At 57.7% G+C, this 18495-nt stretch overlaps 1 protein-coding gene across 3 annotated transcripts in view; it reads right to left on the bottom strand.

The window, feature by feature from the left end:
* URB1 (URB1 ribosome biogenesis homolog) overlaps positions 1-18495 on the bottom strand; it is an 81341-nt gene that overhangs the window by 14321 nt on the left and 48525 nt on the right. For all 3 annotated transcript variants that reach the window (XR_011387734.1, XR_011387733.1, XM_070071878.1), the window contains exons 28-35: positions 18235-18298; positions 15020-15191; positions 14462-14567; positions 4098-4258; positions 3537-3648; positions 1968-2074; positions 1552-1695; positions 530-639 (exon numbers count right to left, since the gene is read on the bottom strand). Coding sequence is in view for 1 of the 3 variants with exons in the window: in XM_070071878.1 (XP_069927979.1) it covers positions 530-639; positions 1552-1695; positions 1968-2074; positions 3537-3648; positions 4098-4258; positions 14462-14567; positions 15020-15191; positions 18235-18298 (976 nt within the window). In the remaining 2 variants the exon portion in view is untranslated. The remainder of the gene's footprint in view (positions 1-529; positions 640-1551; positions 1696-1967; positions 2075-3536; positions 3649-4097; positions 4259-14461; positions 14568-15019; positions 15192-18234; positions 18299-18495) is intronic.

Genomic DNA, 18495 nt, shown 5'->3' with positions numbered 1-18495 from the left:
ACCAACGTCCAAAGACACACTCCAGGCTTTGGCTATGACTTTCTAAGATGCTTTTTAAAAATGCACACAAGGACCCAGATAGCCCAGGACTGAGAGCAGCCAGAGCTTTGAGAGCCAGACCCCTCTGCCCCCCACGCCTGGCCCTTAGCCTCCCAGACGTCCCCCACTGGACTTGGAGGTGACAGCACTCAGTGAGGCCCGTCTCCAGCACGGTCACCCACTGTCACACGTGGACTCCACGGAGCTTCCCACGGTTCTACTCAGGAGGGGCTGCGGCCTGCCGGCCCCACGGGGGAGGAATCTGAACCCGTGCTAATGGAGCCAGGGAGGCTGGGACGCCTCTGCCAACGTCGACAGCAGGTGGTGGCTGTCACTCCGCGGCAGACAGGGGGCACGGGAAGTGGGATCTGAGGGCAGGACAAGCACTGGGCGCTCCCAGGGGCAGGACGGCCAGGCACGGGGAGGGCGGGGTGGTTCAGGGCTGAAGCTGGTGGCAGCTGTGCCATGCGTCTCGGGAGGAGGGCCTTACTTGTTCTCGAGGATGTGTAAAATCCAGGTCAGGAGGCTGTAGTCCCGGATGACCTCATAGGCAGACCTGGCGACCTGCGCAGCACTCTGCAGGATTTCTAGAATCCAGTTCTGAAAACCCCAAACCAAAGTCACTCCGCAGCGGGAAGGTGTCGCTCACGTGGCCAAAGGGACAGGTCTCCAACCCAGGGCTGTGCCACGATTACAGGTGGCGGCCAGGCAGGAAGACGCCCTTCCCCGCGAGTGGCAGCCCGGGGACGCGGTGTCCACAGCGGTGCCTGGGTGCTGACCCAACATAAAGAGCCGGCCCCAGCCCCGCTCCAGCCCAGTGGCGAACCACTCCTGCCCTGTTCCACTCCTGGCAAGGGAGCCGCACGCCCGGAGCTGCCCCTCGGCTGTTCCCATGCCAGAACAGGCTCTCACGCAAACTGAGCTTATTTCAACCGCTTCTTAATCCTCACTCCAGTTTGCCTGTATCTTATGTAATGGTGGCAACCGAGGCTGGTCAGGCCAGGAACTCAAATGCCAATGGCTTTTCCTGTTCACTTCTTCCAATGACCTGAGGTCTTCAGAAAACGCCCCTCCCCTCCAGCACTCGGTGTTGGGGGACAGAGCTGCACGCACAGATTCCCTGACCGGCAGGCAAGGCCGGTAGCTTCCTGGCCGGGCCCTGACGACTCGCAGCTTCTGGGCCCGCGGTAGCCTCCTGGGGCCCGAGCGCACCCCCAACAAGTGCCCCCATCACTTGAGGAGGCTGCTGTGCCCTGGACTCCGGGGCCAGCTCCAGGGGCCCCTGATTCCTGACCGGCCCTCCCTCTGGATGGCAAAGCAAAGAGGCCTCCTGTCAGCCAAGGGCAGGGCGCCACCACCCAGCCTCCACGCATGGATCGGCCTGTGCGGCGCAGCCCCCGGGAGGGGCGTTCACGGAACCCCGTCTTTGTCCGGATCAGTGTCCACGCGGACCCGACTTCCCACCGGGAGCCTGAGGAAGGGCACGGGCCTTCCGGCCTCGGCTCGGCTCACCTGCGCCGCGTGGTCGCACAGCGGGCTGCAGAAGAAGGCCAGCAGGATGCGGAAGACCCCCCGCCGGGCGTACAGCTCGTAGCAGTGCTTGTCGCGGATGCCCTCGCGCAGGACCCCCAGCACCCACTCCTGCTCCTGCTTGTGCTGCCGGCCAGGAAAACAGGGAGCTACTGCTGGGAAAGGCAAAGCCCCCGCCGGCCCGGCTTCAAACCCCGCCGCGTTCAGGGTGTGAGGACCGTGGCGCAGCCGAGAAGCTGCATGAAACTTGTGCCCGGGACGGGAGGCGTCCCCTTCCCGACTCCCCGCTCTGACGTGGCTCTCGCAGTCCTGGCGGCCACGAGTGCACAGGGTGAACGGGACAGTGCCCGCGCGACCACAGTGCCCGAGGGACCCGGCTCAGGGGCTTGCAGCGTTACCTGGAAGTCAGAGCTGTAGAAGAACTGGTAGAAGCCTGGCACTTTGTCCATGTTCAGGTACTCGTGCGACAGCAGGAACTTGCTGATCTTCAAGTACATGTGCTCCTCTGGGAAGAGGCAGACGGTGGGGTACGTGGGCACCACAGCACCCGGGCCTGCTGAGCCCAGGGTGTGCTCTGGGCTATCCGACACAACCCCCTCCCGGGAGCTTCTGCCCTGCCTCCCGATCCCTGGCTCTCGAAAACTAGAGGCCGCCTTAGCGGTCTGTGGCACACGGCTTCCCCCACAGCTCAGAGGCCACGGCTGGATGTCCCCATTATCATCCCACTGCCACGGAAACAGCAGGGGCTGGTCACACGCACGGGCCGGGGGAGCTCAGAGACAGGGAGGCGCAGTCCCTGGGCTCAGCACTCCTGCTGCGCCCCACCCTCGCGTCACCCACCTCACTCTGTGCAGACCTGCTGCAGCCTGGGGCCACGGCTACCCTGCACAACCCCCCACCCCCATAGCAGGGCTGGTGCGGGACAGAGCCCAGCTGGCACAAACGGGACGAGGCGAGGCCCACAAACCCCACAGTCCCTGCCCTACATTCTACTGGGTCTACAAATAAAGGTCTTCATTTACTTCCTGAGGGAGGGGGAGGGGAACCAAGTTTTAAAAATGACAGGGAGCAGACTGTGGGAGCAGAGTGAGTAGGTGCCACTATCACCCCACTTTACAGGGAAGAAACCAAGGCAAGGGGAAGTCAGAGCAGCCTGGCTCAAGCCCTCACTTAGCCCCTGAGACACGGGCCCTCACCTCAACCCTGGGACACGGGCCCTCACCTCAGCCCTAGGACACAGGCGCTCACCTCACCTGGGACACAGGCCCCCACCTCAGCCCTGGGACACAGACGCTCACCTCACCTGGGACACCGGCCCTCACCTCACCTGGGACACAGGCCCTCACCTCACCTGGGACACGGGCCCTCACTTTAGCCCCTGGGACTCGGGCCCTCACCTCAGCCCTGGGACATGGGCCCTCACCTCACCTGGGACACAGGCCCTCACCTCAGCCCTGGGACACGGGTCCTCATCTCAGCCCTGGGACACGGGCCCTCACCTCACCTGGGACACGGGCCCTCACCTCACCTGGGACACGGGCCCTCACCTCACCTGGGACACGGACCCTCACTTTAGCCCCTGGGACACGGGCCCTCACCTCAGCCCTGGGACACGGGCCCTCAGCGTGGCTACATCCACTAAGGGATCAACCTGGCTTCTTACTTCTGCTTATTTGCTCTCAGCAGTTTCATGCAACCACAAGCAGTGATGACAGATACCCTCTCCCCGTCACACACGGTGTCTGCACCTTGTTTCTTTTTTAAAGTCTTTAGGTATCCGCCTGCTCACAGCACCAGGTACTGCCCACTATTTGGGGTATTTCAGTGGCACCCAAGCTTTCCCTCCCACAAGCACTGAATGGCCTTCGGCGTGTCCTTTATCACACGAGTGTGACTGCTTATGCCTAGACATGGACTTGTTTAGCTCAACTTTCCAACTTCTCCTCAAGCTACTTAACCCATGGTACCTGGTTTCAAAATCTGCAGGGCTGCTTTGGCAATGAAGAGAGCCAGGGTGAAGGTGAGTCTCATGTTCTGAGTTCGAATCCCGTTCCGGACCACATCCATCAGGTAAAGAACCTTGCGCGGGGCGAGACGACCACTGTCAGAGCAGGGATGGTCCTGCCCTGGGCGGCTGAACCACAGCACTGCAGGACGCACCTGCTCCTCCCACCTCAGGACCCTCCAGAGCTCACAGTGGGGAGCCCTCCCCTGCTGCCAACCGAATCTGCCCTTGCTCCTCTACCCCAGCGGCACGTTTCTGAGCTCAGCGCTGCGTGGTAACGGCCTCTTCACCCGGGTGTAGACTACAGAAACACTGAACGCCAAAGCAGTCAGTGCACCCGTAAGGGCTCCTACAGGAAACCGCTCCCAGCGTCCCCAGGGCACCACGCGCGCAGGGAACACCTGCATCTCGTCCTACAGGTTTGGACAGGCTCCCCTCCCTCAGCAGGGGCTCCTCCGCAAGTCCTTCCGCCGGCCCCGGCCACCGCCAGCCCTCTGCCACGCTGTCCCCACGGCCCCCTTACCTGGGGCTGCTCTCGGAACCGGGCCCCCTCCAGGTGTGAGTAGTAGGCCGCCAGGACGTAGTAGGCCGCGGCTCGCATCTGGGGGTCGTAGCTGCTGAGGGCCATGACCGTTAGGCCCAGTGCGTTTGAATCCAAAAATTTTCGACAATCCACCACAAATTCTACAGGAAATAAAATACAGCATGAGACACACACGGTGGGGTTTCATTTTGCATCTTACCAGTGTCAGGTGCAGGTGCGGGCCCCCCACCGGGATGCACACTTGTGCCGCAGTAGCAGAGGGCCGCCTTCCCTCCGGCGGCAGCAACCGCCACGCTTCCAGTTTCCACCTCACTGCTTCTCACCACCATGAGCCAGAGAGACGCCGAGGCCACTGCTGGGGTCCCAGGGGAACACAGGAGGGCCGTGCCCAGTTCCGTGCTCAGCCCACGGCCCGGGGCGCCCATCCCCGAGCACCATGGAGGAGAAACCAGAAGGCGGCACAAGCGGGAACCCAGTGGAGTCCAGCAGTCCAGCATCATGCTGTGACCTCCCTTCCTTCTTCAAACACAGCACAGTGGCTCAGCAAGCCTGGGCAACGCTGCAGGCGAAGGAGCCCCAGGCTCCCAGCCACCTGCCGTCTGTGAGGCCGAGAGCAGCGGGCAGACACACAGGAACCCGCTCACCGCAGGGCACACGGCTCGACTCTCGCTCCGGTAAGGCAGGCTGCTTCTCCTCCTTGCCCATCGCTAAGAGCCCCGGCCACTGTACAAGACAAATGCCCCCAAGAGGAACCTCACAACAGAGAGGTGCGAAACTGGCCAACCTGGTCATGACAACCACCCACGAGGGAGTTCTTCAGACTGGTGACCAGCAGACAAGCCAACCGAAATGCCTCCCCCAAGCTGAGAATCTTGGATTATACCATTAGTGATAGTAACACTGCTCTTTTTCTCCTCTCTCCTTAACTCTTGACTGATAAAGCTTAATGTCAACAATTTGAAAATTTGAGAAGAGATCTAGGGCCAGTGCTGTGGCCCACTGGGTTAATCCTCCACCTGCAGTGCTGGCATCCCATATGGGCGCTGGTTCTAGTCCCAGCTGCTCTTCTTCCAATCCAGCTCTCTGCTATGGCTTGGGAGAGCAGTAGAAGATGACCCAAGTCCTTGGGCCCCTGCACCCCTGTGGGAGACCGGGAAGAAGTTCCTGGCTCCCGGCTTCGGATCAGCACAGCTCCAGCCACTGTGGCCATTTGGAGAGTGAACCAACAGAAGGAAGACCTTTCTCTCTGTCTCTCCCTCTCACTGTCTGTAACTCTACCTCTCAAATAAAATAAATAAAATCTTTAAAAAAAAAAGAATAAGAGAGATCAACTGTAATAATCAGCTACTGAATGGCTGCTCAGCCACATCCATGGGCTACAAACAGGCCTTCGGCTAAAAGCACAGACATCATGCTAAACCACAAAGCAAGAATTCTGTGGCCACGCCTCCAGCCCACTGTTGTGGGTGATGAGGCCACAGACAGGGAGGCCCCTCCCATCCTGTGTGAGCTCTCTGTCCTCCTCCTTAGAAGCCGTGCTGCTCCTCAGAGCTTCTCATCAGCCTCCCCCCAGGGGTGGGCCAATGGAAGGGGGCCGCACACACATATGCTCCTCCCTTCTTGTCCTTTCAACATCTATGCCACGAATAACCAGAACTTCTGCTTCCAGCCCAGACTGAAAGTCACAAAACAGGACCAAAGAAACGAAACAAGGATTCTCACACAGTGGACACCAGGGGACAAGGACAGCCACCCCCAAGAGATGGAAAATGAACCAGGCATCCCGCCGGACCATCCTGCTCTCACAGCCTGGGTATGATCCCCAGGTTTCGGCATGAGGATGGCAACCCAGCCGGAACCTGGTGGATGCTGAGTTAAGGAGACAGAGCTGGGAGTCCTGGGTGACCCGGCTGGCTGGGTGCACCAGGCAGAGTCCCCCAAGAGGACAGAGCTGCACCGAGAGAGCTCCAGGGACCGCGCGTGAGAATGCTGCTGAGACGAGGCACAAACTACCCAAAGGGACGGAGGGGGCACGGCCCAGGGCTCAGCTGTGCCGGAAACAGCAGCTGCTCCCACGAGCCAGGACCAAGTCCTCCCACCACGGACAGAGGCTGCACATCCGCAGAGCAGACTGGTCCCGGGCTCTGGCGCTTTCTTGTGTCCCAACGCCTAAAAGCCAGACTGGAAGGAGCCTGACGGTTTCTAAATAACTTGAAGGTATTAAAAACCATCCAGTACGAAGTAAAATTCACAACGTGTGGCACCCACTTAAAAAAAAATCAGCAGGTACTCAAACCAGAGGGAAACACAATCTATAGTGAGGAGAAAAACTCACCATTCAAAAATCCAGATGACCACACATCCAACAGAATCAGCAGACAGAAGACTTGAGCAGAGACACGGAAGCTCTAACCAAACCCAACTTCAAGAGGTGAAGGTTACGATGTCTGAGACGGAAAGACGTGTTGCATCACCAGCAGATCAGACACCATGGAAAAAGGCTGCTGACCCTGCAGGCAGCAACAGAAACCGCCCAACATGACACAGAAAAAAACATTTCAAAAATATTTATCTCTAAGTCAGAGTTACAGAGAGGCAGGCGGTGGCTGTACCTGCTATACCTCAATGCTGGTTCCCCCCTACCAATCATTTTTTTTAAAAAAGCATGAGTGGAGGACTGGCGTTATGGCACGACAGGTTAAGCTGCAGCCTGCGACTCTGCTATCCCATATGGGCACCAGTTCTTGTCCCAGCTGCTGTACTTCTGATCCAGCTCCCTGTAACATGCCTGGGACGGCAGCAGAAGATGGCTCAAGTGCTTGGGCCCTGCCACCCAGACGGGAGTTCTGGAAGAAGCTCCTGACTCCTGGCTTCAGCCTGGCCCAGCCCTGGCTATTGTGTGGGGAGTTAGCCAACAGACTGAAGATCCTCTCTCTGTGTAATTCTTCCAAATACATCAATCTTTAAAAACCAAAAAACAGAAAATCAGGGGAGCCGTGAGACAATTATAAGTAGTCTCCTCAGGGCCAGCGCTGTGGCACAGCGGGTTAACGCCCTGACCTGAAGCGCCGGCATCCATATGGGTGCTGGTTCTAGTCCCGGCTGCTCCACTTCCAATCCAGCTCTCTGCTGTGGCCTGGGAAAGCAGTAGAAGATGGCCTGAGTCCTTGGGCCCCTGCACCCACGTGGGAGACCCGGAAGAAGCTCCTGGCTCTTGGCTTCAGATCAGCACATCTCCGGCCATTGCGGCCATCTGGGGAGTGAACCATCAGATGGAAGACCTCTCTCTCTCTCTGCCTCTCCTCTCTCTGTGTAGCTCTGACTTTCAAATAAATAAATCTTAAAACAAAAAAAGTAGTCTCCAAAAAAGTGAAGTCCCTGAAAAAAAATCTGAATAATGGCTAAAACTTTTCCAAATTTCACAGAAACTATGAAACTGCAGAACCAAGACGCTCAAAGAACCCCACGCACAAAAACAGAGATGCTACCAATGCACATCAACACACACACAAAGCAGCCAGAGAGCACACAGAACAAAGCCGAGGGCGGCAGCGTCCCTGTTAGAGACGATGCAGGCCGGGTATCAGCGGAGCAGCATCGTAAAGCATTATAAGAAAAAACAAGCCAATCTAGTTACACTCCATGAAAATCTTCCCATAGTTAAGCCTTTTTCAGCCATAAAAAAGCTAAAAGACTTGACAGCCAGTAGCCTTGAACTACAGAATTCTTGAAGGAAGTATTGCAGGCAGAAAGAAAATGATACCAGACAGAATTCCTGATGCACACAAAGTAATGAAGAAAAAAAAAAGAAAACTATATCACAAATACGTCTCCTTTAAAAAGAACAATCTGAAGGAAAAACAGCCGCATGTTGTGGGGCTTATAGCACACTGAAGCAATCACAAAAACCAGGAGGGGACGAACGATCTATACCGCTGCGAGGTTCTTACACCCTACCAGGATGGTTATGGTTATTATCACACTAAAGATGCTGCAATAAACCATAAACCCCAAGGCAACCACTAAACACGCACACACCCACACATGCTAAAGTCAACAAAGAAAAAAGGACCTGGGAGCTGATGCTGTGGCGCAGTGGGTTAACGCCCTGGCATGAAGCGCCGGCATCCCATATGGGCCCCAGCTGCTCCACTTCCAATCCAGCTCTCTGCTATGGCCTGGGAAAGCAGTAGAAGATGGCCCAAGTCCTTGGGCCCCTGCACCCACATGGGAGACCTGGAAGAAGATCTTGGCTCCTGTCTTCCAATAGGCACAGCTCCAGCCGTTGTGGCCAACTGGGGAGTGAACCATCGGATGGAAGACCTCTCTTTCTGCCTCTGTCTCTGTGTAACTCTGACTTTCAAATAAATAAATACATCTTTAACACCCAACCACATGTTGGCCGGCGCCACAGCTCACTAGGCTAATCCTCCGACTAGCGGTGCCGGCACACCGGGTTCTAGTCCCGGTCGGGGCACCGGATTCTGTCCCGGTTGCCCCTCTTCCAGGCCAGCTCTCTGCTGTGGCCAGGGAGTGCAGTGGAGGATGGCCCAGGTGCTTGGGCCCTGCACCCCATGGGAGACCAGGAAAAGCACCTGGCTCCTGGCTTCTGCCATCGGATCGGCGCGGTGCGCCGGCCGCAGCGCGCCAGCTGCGGCTGCCATTAGAGGGTGAACCAATGGCAAAGGAAGACCTTTCTCTCTGTCTCTCTCTGTCCACTCTGCCTGTCAAAAAAAAAAAAAAAAAAAAAAAAAAAAAAAAACAAAAAACCACATGCAGCCTACGAGAAACTTTTACTATCAAGATACAGACTGAAAGAATGGAAAAAGAAATATCTAGTGACTCCTGGGTTCAAAAAGCACTAAACTGAATTTTCTCATTTCTAACATGTGACTACTTCTATTAGGAGGGCAAACCCAAAAGCTTATTTAAAAGCATCAAAGTGTGGATAAAATTATAATCACATTGTTCTTGAAACAATAGTTATTTTCTTAAAGATACATTTATTTTGGATAAGGCCACCTCCTGCAGTGCCAGCATCCCATATGGGCACCGGTTTGAGTTCCAGCTGCTCCTCTTCCGATCCAGCTCTCTGCTGTGGCCTGGGAAAGCAGTGGAAGATGGCCCGAGTCCTTGGGACCCTGCACCTGCGTGAGAGACTCGGAAGTCTTCTGGCTTCAGATCAGTTCTGCTCTGGCCATTGCGGCCACATGCGGAGTAAACCAGCAGATGGAAGATCTCTCTCTCTCTCTCTCTGTCAGTCTGCCTCACTGTAACTCTGCCTTTCAAATAAATAATTTTTTTCTCAAAAAAAAAAAATATATATATATACTGATTCGAAAGAATTAGAGAGAAAGTGCTCTAGAGAGATCTTTCATCAGCTGGTTCACTCCCTAGATGGCAGCAACAGCTAGGGCTGGGTCAGGCTGAAGCCAGGAGCCAAGAGTTTCATACTGGTCTCCAACATGGGTGCCGGGGCCCAAACATTTGTGCCATCTTCTGTTGCTTTTCCCAGGCCATTAGCAGAGAGCTGGATCAGAAGTGGAGCAGCCAGGATTTGAACCAGCACCCATATGAGATGCCAGCATTGCAGGTGGTGCCCTTACCACTATGCTACAACACTGGACCCAGGTGAGATGTATTTAAGAGACACCTACGTATCTACCTAACAAAGATCCAACAACAGAATACACGTGGGAAGGGTGTAATCTAGGCATTTAATATTACATTCACCAAACACCCTAGTATTCAGCTGGCCGGGGTATTTTGGGTGATCACTGACATGTCTGAGACAAGTGGATTTTCCGTGTGCCCATGAGGAAAAAGTCATTTTCACATTTCATGCCCGTCTCTGTTGCTCTGTGTGGTTTTGGCTTTGTATCATTTATGGAAAAAAGCTGTCCTTGGGGAGCTGAAAACATAATAGGCTATTTAAAAATAGTTACAAATGCCATCCTCCGTTTTAAGAATCTCACACACAGCAATTTGGCCTTCTGCTAATAGACTCTCAGATCAAAATGCCTTAACCAGGACGATTGTCAAGGCCTAAAATCAAAACCATCCCAGCTGTGCCGCTGGCACATTAAGAATCCTTCCACAGGCTCTTCCGACACGGGACCCCCAGAAGCAAGCTGTCAGGTAAGTTCAGCACGGTGACGGGCGTCACTGGGGCCCGTGTCGTCTGAGGAGGAGGCCCGGAGGACGCAGAGGGCCTCCCTGCGCGGGCTGCTTGTGGCAGTCGTGCACTGTGAGCTGAGGATCTCACCCAGTGCCGCGGAGGACCAGGGTTTGCTGTGGAAAAGGCATCTGTCACTGCCACTGCTGACGGCCAGGCTGGCCTCGTTTCATGGCCAAGGACTCAAAGAAGGGAAGCAGTAAGGTTAAGAAAACAGGCTCCCACTTCCAGGGAAGGGCTGAAAATGGAGCAGTGAGACGCAGCTTCTCTGAGGACTGGCAGCCACACGTGCGAGGACGCAGCACGTGCCACTGCAGGAGCAGGCAGGCAGCCTGGGCCAGGGGCTGCTGCGGGGACGAAGCACGGGGCCGAGCGCTCTGTGACACTGGGCACGGATGAATCTCCGCAGGGAACATGGGATGCGTGTTGCTGACACCCAAGGCCGCGTGGGCCATAACGGGACCCTGGCTCTCCTGGGGAGGAAGGGGCTCGAGTCCTGAGCAGGCTGGGGGTCTCCCCCACGCTCTGCCTGTGCACGTACAGGTTGTGCCCACCCCCATGGCCCCCTTTAATCCATTTCACCTCCCCGGTGAACTGCTGAGCTTCCTAACTGGCAGTCAACGAAATCTGTTTAAAATCCCAGCTTCCAGTGTTCACTTGGGATGTCAAGGAGCCTAGGGCACAGCTAATATACCTACTTCTGGGAAGTCTTTGTTTTTTTCTTTTGGGGAGGTATATCTATTTCCCTCTCTACTTCTATGTTTGCCTTCTTTTTAAGATTTATTGATTGATTTGAAGGGCAGAGTGAGTGAGCCAGAGAACGAGGGAGAGACAGATATCTCCCACTCCAAAATGCACAAAGGCCAGGGCTGGTTCAGGCCAAGCCAGGAGTCTGGAACGCCATCAGGGCCTCCCCCAGGGGTAGCAGAAATCCAAGCACTTGGGCTGTCATCTGCTACCTTCCCAGGTGCACCTGCAGGGAGCCGGATCTGAGGTGGAGGAGCCGGGAGACGAAGCAGTGCTCATTCGGGATGCTGGCGTCGCGGCCGCTCCGCCACAGCGCCGGCCCCGCCTCTGCACTTTCTGGGATGCTCTGGTTCGAGATGAGTTCTTAGCGGAAACAGCAGTGTAAGCTGTCGCAAACCCTTTCCAGGAGTGGGACAGACACGCTCTGCTGGTCTTCCTTCCTGTACTGTACCAGGAAAACAAGACAGGCTGTGGCGAAGACAAGGTGGGGAGAATGGGGCTGTGCGTTTCTCTAACGTGAATGCGCATTTGCCTGTCGCCTCCCCACACAGAAGGCCTCCCAGGCCCTGCTGCCACCAGGCACTAAGGCCAAGAGTCAAGGTTTTGGGGAAAACACTGTGCTAACTGCACTACGACACACTTTCCAAGCCTTTGCGTTATGACTCCTGGGCCGAGAGACAGAGGCCAGACCACATATGTCTCACGGTGCACACTGATGCTATGGCAGCCAGCTGCATCAGTCTTGGGCTGTGGAAATCTCTTTCTGAGCGTGGTGAGGCACAGACTGCACCAGCACCGTCACGGCTTAGGGCGATCCAAAGAGCTCCCCGGGCCCCCGGGCTGCTGGGTGTGCCACAGGCAGCCGCTGCTCGGCAGGCCCCGGGCCACGAAGATGGCCTGCGCCACCACCGTGTCCGACACCTGTGTGAAACACTCTGCTCTCTTGCAAACAAACCCCAGCTGCAGCCTCAGAGCAGGGTCAGCACAGGGGAGCTAGAACCAGCACACACGGCAGGAGATGGGAACTCTCTACCGACAGCCGGCCCTATCCACTGTGTGAAGGGGTTTACAAGGGCAGGAGAGGATCAGCAACTGCTCCCAAGGGTAAGGAGAGACATTTTCAGACTTACAAAGGGGCACAGCTCAGCTATCCAATCCTGCAGAAAGGAGCCCTGGGGAGTATGAGGCTGGCTGTGCCAACAAGCGCAGACTATGCATGCCTGTGCCCCCAGTCCCAGGAGGTTCTCTGTCACAGCCAGACTGGCAGCTCACCGGGCCTTGCGCAGCCCCTGAGCCCCAGAGACGACACAAACATCTGCTAACATGTGCTCCCCGCTGAGTGAAGAGGCCCCGGCCAAGGGCGTGGCAGGAAGAGATCTGCACTGCATGCCCTTCAGCCCAGCTGAAGTTCCTGATTCATTTGAAAGACAGAATGACAGAGATCGTCCATTTGTTGACCCACTGCCCAAAAGCTTGCACTGGCAATGTTGCACTGGTTCAAAGCCAACAGCCAGGAACTCCCACCTGTCTCCCATGTAGGTGGCAGGAGCCCGAGTACTTGGGCCATCATCTACTACTTTTCCAGGTGCATCAGCAGGGCTCTGCTGGGACTTGAACCGGCGTCCTGATCTGGGGGTACCAGAGTCATAGCAGGGTCTTAACCGGTGGCCCACGAAACCACTCATTTCCCCACCCTCCCCAGCCGAATTTCGATCTGTGCTGCACTATCTAATGCTAGAACTGATTACATTAGGCTCTCAGGTCTGGGAAGAAGGAATAGGCGCACTTTCCCCTAACTTCTTCTTCTTCTTTTTTTTTTTTTTGACAGGCAGAGTGGACAGTGAGAGAGAGAGACAGAGAGAAAGGTCTTCCTTTGCCGTTGGTTCACCTTCCAATGGCCGCTGTGGCCAGCGCGCTGCAGCTGGCGCACCACGCTGATCCGGAGGCAGGAGACAGGTGCTTCTCCTGGTCTCCCATGGGGTGTAGAGCCCAAGCACTTGGGCCATCCTCCACTGCACTCCCGGGCCATAGCAGAGAGCTTTCCTGGAAGAGGGGCAACCGGGACAGAATCCGGTGCCCCAACCAGGACTAGAACCTGGGGTGCCGGCGCTGCAAGGCGGAGGATTAGCCTAGTGAGCCTTGGCGCCGGCCCCCCTAACTTCTTACTAAGTGAAACTAAAACTCTGGAAATAAACACAGGTGGCCCTGAGAGCACAGAGACAGCAGCCAGCCAGGGACGCTGAGACCCAGGACGGATGAGGCAGCCAGCGCCCCAGAGCCCAGGTTGTTCTGCCTCAAGCGTCCCAGACTTTGAGTGGAAGACACCAGGCACAGCTACTAAAAAGTCCGGGAAGGGGCAGCCGAGTGAGACTGACTACTGGACAATCAGACACTGCTCTGAGCCCCACGCCAGCACCAGGGAGTGGGGAGCCAGGCCTCGCCCCCACATCTGAGGCCCTTCTGGACTGTCACGGTAGGCCCGCCTCAGTCCCCAGGCGGTGTCAGAGGAAGCCCAGTGGAGAGAGGGCTCCCCCACTGCCCTGCGGTGACCCAGCTCCCCCAGCCTTGGGACCACAGCTGCTTCTACCCTCCCATCCAGGAAAGCGCCCCGAGACCCCCACCCTGGCCCGCAGCCCTGGCCTTCTCCTCAAATAGGGTGGAACAATCAGACACCTAGAGGCCGACAAATGAACCTCGGCCTGAACCTCCTGTCTGATACAAAGACAAACTCTGTACAGATCATGGCCCGTGTAAAGCACAAAACCATGAACTTGAGAAATAAGCACAAGAGAAATCCCTCAGGATCCAGGGGCAGGCAGAGTTCTAGACACACACTTGGTGTACAACTGACTGGACTTCCTCAAACCCAAGGCTGTGCGCCACGGAAGACCCACAGCAGGAGGAATGGCTGCACGCCACACGTCCTCCGAAGACAAGGGACCCCCAAACTCAACAGCAAACAATCTGATCAGAAACCAGGCTGAAGGCACAAAGAGACATTCCACCCCAAGGACGTTCACGTCCCCATCGAACTGACCGCAGCCAGCTTCTGCCACGCACGGTCAGGAGGCCCCAGGGTAGCGGACCTGCCAGCCAGGGGACAGCAGCCGCGGCTCCGCAGAGTGTGCGCACAGACCTGCTCCCGCCCCTCTCCCTGCCCGTGCACCTACTCCCTCTCCCTGCCCACACACCCGCTCCCTCTCCCTGCCCACGCACCTACTCAAAGATGCCCAGATGCCCAGAGAACCGAGCGGCCCCAGCAGGCTCGGACCCGTTCACAGTACACACCCTCTCACCGCTCTGGTGTCTGGCCACCAGCTGCAACAACTCAGGAATCCTTCCCAAGCTCAGGTCCTGACGCGCCGCTGAGGGCAGCGAGGAGCAGTGGGGCCGAGCCCCGCCCGCCAGGAGGGGCACTCACCGGGCCTGGTCAGTTCACTGAAGAGATGGAGGAGAAAGCAGGGGTCGTAGAGGCCACCGAGATCCACCCTCACGTTCTTGTCTTCGAACACAGGCTCCTGCTCGTCCTGAAACAGCCAAAACCGACCGCAGAATGTCACCTCGCAGAGGGAGCCCAGGCCGGGGGTCTCCATCCCACAGTGGTGGAGGATCCCAGGTTTACTGGCTCAGCGTCCCCAGTCTGAAGGCTGGAATCTGAACGCTCCCAAATCAGAGCCTTTGCAAGCGTTTTGCTGGTGCTCAACAAGACTCGGACGCTGGAGCACTCAGATTAGGGGTGCTCGACTCGTACTGCCTGAGCATTTTCCGGTGACGGCCAGAACGCCAAGGGGTCCTGTGAAAGGCAGAACTTGTGCGTGAACGGATAACAGTCTTTGCAATCGGTGGGGCAGGGGTTGCCAACAAAGGACGTGGCTGCTGACCGCTGGAGTGCTGTACCTCGGAGCAGTCGGCCGCTGCCCCAGCGTGCAGACGGTGCCCTGGGAGGGGTAGGGGAGGGGGCAGGACAGCGGCGCGGTACCTCGGGCGGCAGCAGCTTCCGGCGCTGGGGGAAGTGCAGGATGGTCTGCAAGACCCGGTCGCGATCCAGCAGGCGCAGGATGTCCCCGGGGCTCGGCTGCTGCCACAGCGACTTGCCCAGGCTGCGGCACGTCTTGTGGTGCTCCACGGCCGCCGGGCCCCACAGCAGCACCCTAGGGCCAGGGAGGGGAGGAGGGACTGGTCCCAGCGTCCCAGCAGGAACACAGTGAGAGCAACAGCGACCACACTGGGTGGCCTCCGTCGAGACACACTTCACCCCCACCACGTGCATCCCTTCCCTTACCCCTGTCACAGCCTCCGGAGCTGCCGGTGGCGAGGGAGGGGAGGGCAGTGTTGTGACGATGACAGAAGCCAGCACCCATGCAGCACTGCACTTACCACGTGCCAGGCATTGTATTTCAAGTCCCTGACTTACGACCCTGCAAGGCAGGCGCTACTGCTGCCCCTTGGGCAAATGGCAGGGAGAGCTGCAGAGAGGAGTGAGGAAGCGGCCCCACGGGTCACCTGCCCGGAGGCGAGCGGCACAGCCACGGTTCCTGCTCGGCAAGTCTGGTCCAGAGTCCGTGCTGGACCACAGGCCCTGCCCTCTCCCTGCTCACACGGGGCTGTGTGCGCGAACCAGGCCTGTGTGAAAGCCTTCTGCTGCCCTCACCCTTGAGTCTGCCCATGCGTCACGTAGGACCAGCTCACTCCAGCTCCCAGCCACAGAGCTCACAAAGGCGCACCTCACCTTCCACCTGAAGAACAACACGACACGGGCCTCTCTCTTCTTCCCTGTGCCTCTCCTCCTCCCCACTGCTACAGGGCCCTGGCCAACACCCAGCCCTGAAGAGGGCCGCCTCTCCACTCCGGAACACCTCTCAGCTCTCTGCCATCTCCCGATGGACTGGAAGTCTTCTGTTGGGGGCCTGCGTCCTCCCTAACCAGCCGCCTGGCCTTCCAGCACACACCCTAAGACCTGGACGGGCCACCCCAAACACGCCCCCAGATGTCCTGGTTTCCCAGCTCCTCGCCGCCGGCCGTGCTGTTCCCTCCACGGCCCTCCCAGCTCAGGTCCTGGTGCCAATCCCTGGGAGGCCCCGCCCACCTCTGCAAGCGGGAACCTGACCGAGTGTGTGTACAGTTGATAGAATACACTTTGGGGTCCTCTTGGCTGCCCTGGACTCCCCTTTCTGCCTCACATCTGGGACCAGCACCTGACAACTGCCGATGAGGACGTGAGGACGGGCGTTGTGTGTTCAGGGAACTGAGCTAAGCAGGCCAGGGAGAGCCCTGCAGGGAAAACCGGGGCTAGCCCGGAAGCCACCCCACCCTATCCCCTCAAGAAGAAAGGAACAACAAATGAGAATAATTTTCTCGCACTTAGGCATGGCCCAGGCTCCTCTGCCACACCTGCCCCACCCCATGCCTCCCTGTCCTTCCAATGCCAGCCCACTGGGGCAGTGTGCCCTGGGCTGTGTCAGTGGCTCATGCCACGGGGGAGCCAGGTGCCAACTCACACAGAGCCGCCTCTCGTCAGCCTGCGTTTCCGTAACCACGGCCCTGAGTGGTCCCGACTGTGCCGCGCCCAGGGCCTGCTCCATAGCAGGTGCTCCACCAACACTACCGAGGTGAAGGCCTCCCGAGGGAGACGCCTCTCTGCCGAGGAAACAGCAGTGAGTGACAAGACGACACGGAGGACCGCCCTCCAGAGGGCACTCCCAGCAGGCAGGCAGCTAATGCCCCGCCACACCCTTCGACAGCCCACTGCCTGGCAGATGGCGGCGTCCGCTGTGCTGTGCGCCACGGGGCTCCCTGGTCCAGGCCTGCTCCGTCACCTCAGGACGTGGTGATGCTGACTTAGAGTCTGAGGAAAACCTTGCACCCTTGGCTACCTTGGGTCCTCTAGCCACTGTCTCCCCGGGGAGCTGGACCTGGACTCTCCCAACCAATGCCAACCCGTCTGCCGGCACCTCGCCGCCCCACTCAGCCCGCTCAGCTCTCCAAGTGGGAGGGGCTCCATGCAGCCACCGGGGGCTTCCCGGTGACACGGCCTGCCTCGCCCTCACCTGTGCAGGGGCCGTTCTATTCCAGAAGGCAACTGAGCGAGGCCCGTGCGGAAGTGGAAGGAAAGAACGTTTGCTGAAGACCTGCCATCCTTAAGAGCAAGAAGACGATTTCAACGTTTTGTTGTTCTTTCCTTCTTGGGGAGAATGGGGTGGCAGCTTCCGGGCTAGCCCAGCCTTTGGCGCTATAGGGCTCTCCCCGCTCTCCGCCTGGCCCCCTGAGCTCAGTTCCCGTCTGAACACACAACGCACTTCTTCACATTCCTGCTGGCTGATAGCAGGGTGCTGTCCCAGATGAGAGGAGGAGAGGGGAATCCAGAGAAGCAAAGCGGGTCCCAAAGTGTTTCCTATCTACAGTACCATCTGACCAAGTCCCCACTCGGCCCTAGCACTCGCAGAGAGGGGGCAGGGTGCCCGGGGAGAGGCACCGAGCCCAGCCCCAGGACGTGGGCAGACATACACACGCGTGCACACACACACAGGAGAGAGATTTAACATCTGCTCAGTCCTCCTCGCGTCAATGAGACACCGCATCAAGTAAAGATGAAGAGGTGGGAGTCTGGTGTAGGGGTTAGGATGCCAAGTGAGACACCCGTGACCCGAATCAGAGCTCCTGGGTTCAAATCCCAGCTCCGCTCCTGACTACAGCACCCTTGCTGATGCACACCCTGGCAAGCAGCACGTGACAGCTCAAGCACTCAGGTCTCTGCCACCCATGTGGGAGACCTGGACTGAGTTCACGGCTTCTGGCTTTGGCCTGGCCCAGCCCTGGTTGTTGTAGGCACTGGGGGAGTGAACCAGAGGATGGACGATCTCTGACTATCTCTCTTTCAAGTAAATTTAAAAATAATTTACAAGTTAAAGCATGAAGGAAAAGGTTATTGGAAAAGTCTCCTAAACCAGACACTGGAGCCCAGGTGTGAGGCTGGGGGCAGGTCCTGGACAGGCAGGCACCCACTGTCAGCGGGGGCCCAGTTTTCATGGAGCAGCCCATGTGGTGCTAGGGGAGCCCCGGCAACCATGCCCTTTCCTTGGGAATCAGAAAAAGCACAAAGAAACCTCAAGGCTGGAGCTCGCTGCGTGGAGAGGGCGCCAGCGTCTTGGGGCGGGCACCGTCCGGCCTGCCACTCTGACGGCGCCCCACACGCACCTGAAGTCGATGAGGCTGAGGTTGTTCTTTTCATACGCCCGGAGCAGAAGTAAAATTTTCTGGTCTGTAAGCCAAGTGAGGGTCAGTTTAGAAAGTGGAACCCCTGAGGAACACTACCATGGGAGGCACCCCACCCCACGCTCATGGCACAGCCCTCACGTGGTTCCTGGTCACTAACAGTGGTCACACCCTCCCCCAGTCCCACCAGGCCCCACAGACTCGCACTCATGCTCCCTGCTACACCTGCGATGACCACAGCTC

Source organism: Oryctolagus cuniculus, chromosome 4 (genome assembly GCF_964237555.1).
Source record: "Oryctolagus cuniculus chromosome 4, mOryCun1.1, whole genome shotgun sequence".
Classification (NCBI taxonomy): Eukaryota; Metazoa; Chordata; class Mammalia; order Lagomorpha; family Leporidae; genus Oryctolagus; species Oryctolagus cuniculus.
The sequence above is the reverse complement of the archived record's forward strand: the minus strand, read 5'-3'. Positions and strand labels throughout refer to the sequence as shown.